The 6,710-nt window shown below is 41.4% G+C and overlaps 1 protein-coding gene across 2 annotated transcripts; it reads left to right on the top strand.

The window, feature by feature from the left end:
- Positions 1–265: 265 nt before the first annotated feature.
- LOC115149301 (N-lysine methyltransferase KMT5A-A) lies at positions 266–6,335 on the top strand. 2 transcript variants are annotated; one of them, XM_029692043.1, is made up of 7 exons: positions 266–551; positions 2,222–2,378; positions 2,900–3,182; positions 3,729–3,816; positions 4,767–4,826; positions 5,024–5,214; positions 5,406–6,335. In XM_029692043.1, exons 1-7 carry the CDS (start codon positions 543–545, stop codon positions 5,614–5,616), a joined length of 999 nt encoding a protein of 332 aa, XP_029547903.1. In that variant the 5' UTR covers positions 266–542; the 3' UTR covers positions 5,617–6,335. The 2 variants fall into 2 exon arrangements, with proteins under 2 accessions (XP_029547903.1, XP_029547904.1); XM_029692044.1 differs by having other exon boundaries at positions 267–551; positions 2,903–3,182.
- Positions 6,336–6,710: the final 375 nt, after the last annotated feature.

The raw sequence follows: 6,710 nt of genomic DNA, 5'->3' as shown, positions 1-6,710 counted from the left end.
TGATAGTGTCTGAAGGTCACAACACTCTAAACAGGTTTTAACACACACACATAGGTCTCCTCTTACAGTTTATCATAACATCATTTATTAACCCTTTAAAAGGAATAAGGACTTGGTTTAACGCTCTTTAGATTTTTTTAATGATGATTGATGATAATGATTAATGTTGATTTATAAAATCAAATGCTTTGTGTGAAAGCTCTCGAAAGCCAACTCCCCGAAACACTGTCAGACAGCGCCTCCTGCTGACCTTACGTTATAACTACAGTCACAAATGTTCACATGGACCCTCAAGAGAATGAGTTACAATAAAAGATGGCGGAGGGAAGGAACCGTGGAAATTATATGGGCTGAATAATTTCAAAGCAAAACATACAAAAAAGTATCCTTTGTGGAGACGGAGGAGAGTGTACAAAGGCAGAGGAGAGATGACTGTTGTGTGACGCAGGGGACATACGGCTGTTGGATATTTATTTTTACTGCAACAGAAGAGTGGACCGAAAGCCTTTCGTATAAAAAGACAAAAACAAAATAAGACAGAAATGAACGGGGTACGTTGACTGTAGCTAGCATGGTTAGCCAGCTAACCTAGCTGTATATGTTATCCTCCCTAACCCGGCACTAGCTAGCTATTCTATCGGTTGAATTAGCGAATGGTCGAAATTAAAAGTTAGTCGCTTTCAGTGGGCAAGAGGCATTTGTAGCTGAATTATCCAGTCACGTTTTGCGTGTTCTCGAAAACAGCCTTGTCACAATTTAATGTGATAAGTGAAGGGATTCAGCTAACAACTATGGAGCCCGTATAGGTGCATCAAAACTGGGACCGAGAGACTGAAATTCAGCTTCTATCTCAAGGCCATCAGAATGTTAAATAGTCACCACTAGCCAGCCTCTGCCCAGTACCCTGACCTTAGTCACTGTTAATAGCCAGCTACCACCCGGTACTTACCCTGCACCTTAGACTGCTGCCCTATGTCCATAGTCATTGAACTCTGGTCACTTTTTATAACATGTTTACATACTGTTTTACCCACTCAATATACTGTATTCTAGTCAAGGCTCATCCTATATAACCACAGCTGTACACACATTCTATTAATATGCTGGATATACACACACACACACACACAATTGAGTGTACAAATAATTAGGAACACCTTCCTAATATTGAGTTGCACCCCTTTCGCCCTCAGAACAGCCTCAATTCGTTGGGTATGGACTCTACAAGGTGTCGACGCATTCCTCACAGATGCTGGCCCATGTTGACTCCAATACTTCCAACAGTTGTGTCAAGTTGGCTGGATGTCCTTTGGGTGGTGGACCATTCTTGATACACATAGTAAACGGTTGAGTGTGAAAAACCCAACAACGTTTGCAGTTCTTGACACACTCAAACTGGTGCACCTACTATCATACCCCGTTCAAAGACACTTAATTCAATATTTTGTCTTGCCCATTCACACTCTGAATGGCACACATACACAATCCATGTCCAAAGGCTTAAACCCTTCTTTAACCTGTCTCCTCTCCTTCATCTACACTGATTGAAGTGGATTTAGCAGGTGACGTCAATAAGGGATCATAGCTTTCACCTGGTCAGTCTGTCATGGAAAGAGCAGGTGTTCTTAATGTTATTGTTAATTTTGATATTATTATTTTTATCATTTGTTTTGTAAATTTACCCCCTTTTTCTCCCCAATTTTGTCTCATCGCTGCAACTCCCCAACAGGCTCGGGAGAGGTGAAGGTCAAGTCATGTGTCCTCTGAAACATGACCTGCCAAACCGTGCTTCTTAACACCCGCTCGCTTAACCAGGAAGCCAACCGCACCTATGTGTCGGAAGAAACCCTCCCCTAATCCAGACAAAGCTGGCCCAATTGTGTGCCGCCCTATGGGACTCCCGGTCACGGCCGGTTGTGACACAGCCTGGGATCAAACCCCAGGCCCCAGGCTGTAGTGACGCCGCAACACTGCGATGCAGTGCCTTCAGTCTGCTCCGCCACTCGGGAGGCCCCGTTCTGATATTTATTCATTTATTTTTGTAAAATGTGTGTATTGCTAGATATTATTGCACAGTTGGATCTAGAAACACAAACATTGTACTGCACCTTTGATAACATCTGCAAATCTGTGTACACAACCAATAAACTTTGATTTGACAGTCGCACACACATACACAAAACAATAAATAATTGATGGCGTCCACCTCTTTCTTTGACAGGACATGTTACTAAACAGCCACTCCATCACTCTCCGAAACCAGAACCACAGCAAGTCCAAATCACCTGCCCTTGATGAGATGACCATCAAACTCATACAGGAGGGAAAGTACACTGGACGCTGCTCTATACAGAATGATGCACAGAGGCAAGGTGACGGTATGTAGTGATCATTTAACTACTGCAGTGCATTCACGTCCTACTCTTTCTATTATGCTGTTCTGCTTGATCAGTTATCTTGTTGAGTGTGCAACAGATCTTGTTGATTAATCCACTCAAGTTGCAAGTGTTTGATCAATGTATTGTATAGAATTGAAAAGGCCTAGATCAATGTAAATTCTTGATCAATTAGCTTAATCCACCTAAGTTGCAAGTGTTTGATCAATGTATTGTATAGAATTGAAAAGGCCTAGATCAATGTGTAAATTCAGTGTAGAGACATTTATTTGCATTGTGAATGCTGAGTAGGTAAACTTAAAAGGTTTGTTAAGAGGTTGGCTTCATCAGGATCCATCACTTCAGCCCTCCTTTATAAGTAACATCTTCTCATCACAAGTAAGAAGGAGCTGGGGGATTTGGTCTGAGCAGCATCTCAACAGTTTAAAGTGGTTTCCTCTCCTGATTTCCCATTTTACATTGGTGTTCTTAAGCAGACTTTCCTCTCTGCTTTCTCCACCCAGCAGCCAGGAAACTGAACTCTGAGGCAGCATTCGTCCTGAAGCTGGCGGATCGTGAGGAGAGCCACAGCCAGCGGCCCTGCAGGACAGAAGAGCACCAGGCCCCCCAGCAGCTTCTCCACTTCTCCCCAGTCTCCTACCTCCACGCCCCATCCGAGCACTCCTCCCCTCCTGCCCCCAGTAACATCACCCACACCCTCCTCGCCAACAACACCGCCGCTCACTTCGCCAACCAGAGGAGGGACATCCGACGCAAGGCCAAAGGAAAGAAGTCAACACGTAGAATGTAAGCTACCACTGGATATCAGCAAAAACAATCTGGTGTTTTCATACCTTGGGATGCTGTAAATGCATGCACTAATCTGGAGCATGTCGATCATTAAGTAAAAGGGTGTATTTGGATTGAGACTGGTGAACTGCACATAGTTGGCACTTCTCCCATGTGTACCTATCTGGAGTACACTAAACTGAACTTGAGGTAGTGGAAGCTTGGGTACTTGTGTTTTTCTGCTTTCAACAGCGCCTACATTGTTGACTTGCCAAACAGAATCCATTTGTCAAAACCTGTTTGGCAAGAAAGTTACAGATTTGCTGAAGTAGAAACAGGCTAGCACCCATATACCAATGTATTTGTGGCCTTACTGTCTAAAATCTCGATTTTCAATTTTATAATTGATGTACCATAAAGGGCTGCAACATCTCTGTTGTGCTTCTGTTAGACACATTGTGTTTGTTTATTCACTTTCACAAGAACGTGGTCATGGCTCATATGTACCCGTAGATTTAAAAATTGTATTGATTGTTAATGTCAGTTCATCCGTTTCCTTTCCAGGGCAGAGAGCGGAAATTCCCAAAACCGCAAAGTAACAGACTACTATCCTATAAGGAGAAGCTCCAGGAAAAACAGAGCAGAGCTGAAGGTGAGAGTAAAGGACATGTATTACCTTGTAACACTAAAACATTGACCAATATCATGCTGTTGTTATTAAGCAGTGTCCTGTACAGAGTATTGAAAGATTAACAAAGCTAGTGTGGAATGAGAACCTAGTTGTTTGAACACCAGTCATTCTGTTTCATCAGTCGGTCAGGAAAAGTCATGGAATTTAAAAACGGCATTTTCCAGCCCTGGAAAATTATCTATTCTGAACAGTTATGTGAAAGTTGTGGAAATTAATTTAATAATTCCTGTTAATTTAATTTATTTACGCGTGTTTTTAAAATGTTTGATCAATCATGCAAAAATCAACATATCAGCCAGGATCGCAATGACAATTTAGCGTGTCTGTGTTTGCACACATCACCTGCATGCCATTAAGTTGTTTGATGCAGTGTTTCTGCTCCAGTCATTTAGCCATTTTAGAATTAGGCTGTAACGTAACAAAATGTGGGGAAGGGGTCTGAATACTTTTCGAATGCAATGTATGTCTGCCTCGCCGCTCACAGAATGGAATTTGCAACACAACAAGCTCCTGGGTTTTTAAAGTGTTATCTTGATTTAAAATGTTTTCGACCCACATTGTAATTGTTCTGAAACGCAACCCAACCCCCGGGTTGAAAGAATGTGTTCAGGCCACCCGCCAGCTGATTTTCAGAGGAAACACTGGTTTGAGGGCTTTTTGTTTGTTTATTTATCAACAAGGATTTGGTATATTTTGACCAAACAAAATATTAAACAAAACTGACCTTTTTATGTTTGCAGTGTAACTTTGTTCTTCCTAAAATGGAAAAGGTTCATAAAATGTATAAGATGAAATTGACTATAATGGCATTAGTGACTATAATGGCATTAGCAACTATAAGGACTTGTGTTATTCAATTAGTCTTATGACATGGTGATCATTACATGTCCTCTGTGCTTGTCTTCTCATAGTGTGAACAAAAGAAACACATCGATGATCTGATCATAAATGGGGTCGAGGAAGGAATGGAGGTACTCTCATTGACCACAGCTTCTGAAACTTCACTATCAGACTGGCATGTTTATTTACAGACATGAAATGCATCTCACATGCAATGTCCCCCCCTCCCCAGATTATTTAGAAATGCTTTGTTACCTTTTTTATAGTTTGTCATTTACTTTTGGACTATATTGTGTTCCAATATCTGAGTGAAATATATCTGGTTTAGGTGCAGCATATTGAGGGGAAGGGTCGAGGAGTGTTTGCCACCCAGTGTTTCCAGAAGGGCCAGTATGTAGTGGAGTACCATGGAGACCTGCTGCAGATCACCGACGCCAAAACAAGGGAGGCCGAATACGCTCTCAACCCTACCACCGGCTGCTACATGTACTACTTTCAGTATATCTGCAAAACCTACTGGTAGGTCAAAACACTTCCTCTTTTATGTGTGTGGCATCTCTGGCATAGCCGCAAAGCAATTTCAGTGTACTCAATGTTTGCTGCACTAATGCAGTCTTTGTTTTAGTTTCATGATACAATAACTTTTCAACCATAACCAACATGTTAGATTAACTTAATACCAGCGTTTTTTCAATTGCTTCTCCCTCTAGTGTGGACGCCACGAAAGAAACGGGTCGCATGGGCCGTCTGATCAACCACAGTAAGAACGGCAACTGTCAAACCAAACTCCATGATATCAACGGGATACCTCACCTCATCCTGGTGGCATCGCGAGATGTCGATGAGGGCGAGGAGCTGCTCTACGACTACGGCGACCGCAGCAAATCTTCCATCGCATCTCATCCCTGGCTTAAACATTGATGGAGACAGCTCAGAGAAGAATGCTAACAACACCATGGTTTCTTAATAGATCGTTTTTTTAATGTAAAAATTGCCTTAGCAACAGAATGTGTTAGCACATTTTTTTCAGAGAGGGGAATGGGCGTGTGTGCGCACGACCTAGGAGGAGGCAGTTTCGAGGATGGGTTAGGTTACAGTGACTTAAACACATTTAGATCCAGATACATGTTCTAAATGTTTGCCGACATCAATACGTTTTAATATATTTATCCGTCTATATGAAACATGCTAGTTTTTTCCAGCACATTTCTTTTTGTATATTTTGTATTACTGGTAGACCAGTGCTTCCACGGCATGCAGGTTGTAGTTTAGTGTAATGCATTTTATACAAAGTTTTTCATAATCGGTTGTATAGTAGTTAGTTGCTCAGCAATAATTATATTTATGGTGCCAGAGCCCTTTCTGATTGATACAGAAATATGAGATGCAAACTTATGAGCCCTCTTGAAAAGTTTCCAAAAACTGGAATATGATTCCAACCATTGAAACTTACAATATTTGATATGTAAATTTTATGCCATGATAGTAGAGTTGTTTTATAAACTTGAACAAATCTGTACCTATCTTAACACACAAAACTGTAAAAATGTCCACAAACAAATGCTTCACAAGGAAGTATTTAAATAAATATGTATGCTGAGGTGGAGGCATTGTTGAATAAACATGTTTTATGCAAAGTATATTTTATTACTTGTATTACTACTGTCCTGAGAGCATCAGACAGATCACCTCTGTTATTTGATGTGATGATTGCATGAGGTTGTCCTTCCCTGAAACACATTGATATAAAAGGATTTATAAATACACGGTTTAAAGGCACAGTAACACCTGTTTCTATTTAAAAACAATGTCTATAGAAGGACCGGCTTTACGGGGTGGGCTTGTTCGTAGGTGTCACCAAGAGAAGTTCTGTGATGGAAGGGAAATGGCGGCGAGAATTGTGGACGAAATGGAAGAAATAGAGAAAAGGTTGGAGAAGCAACAGCTGTGCTGGAGTGCGATCAATATGGATGACCGTGCTGATGATGTGGAGCGGGAGGATGAGGGTCAAGGAT

This window comes from Salmo trutta, chromosome 15 (assembly GCF_901001165.1).
Source record: "Salmo trutta chromosome 15, fSalTru1.1, whole genome shotgun sequence".
In the NCBI taxonomy this organism is placed as follows: Eukaryota; Metazoa; Chordata; class Actinopteri; order Salmoniformes; family Salmonidae; genus Salmo; species Salmo trutta.
The sequence above is the reverse complement of the archived record's forward strand: the minus strand, read 5'-3'. Positions and strand labels throughout refer to the sequence as shown.

What these genes read in the sequence shown, in the direction of transcription:
- LOC115149301 (XM_029692043.1), top strand. An exon ending in AAGAAGTCAACACGTAGAAT is followed by an intron (nt 3,183 to 3,728) that starts GTAAGCTACCAC and finishes TTTCCTTTCCAG; the next exon opens with GGCAGAGAGCGGAAATTCCC. An exon ending in GGGTCGAGGAAGGAATGGAG is followed by an intron (nt 4,827 to 5,023) that starts GTACTCTCATTG and finishes TATCTGGTTTAG; the next exon opens with GTGCAGCATATTGAGGGGAA.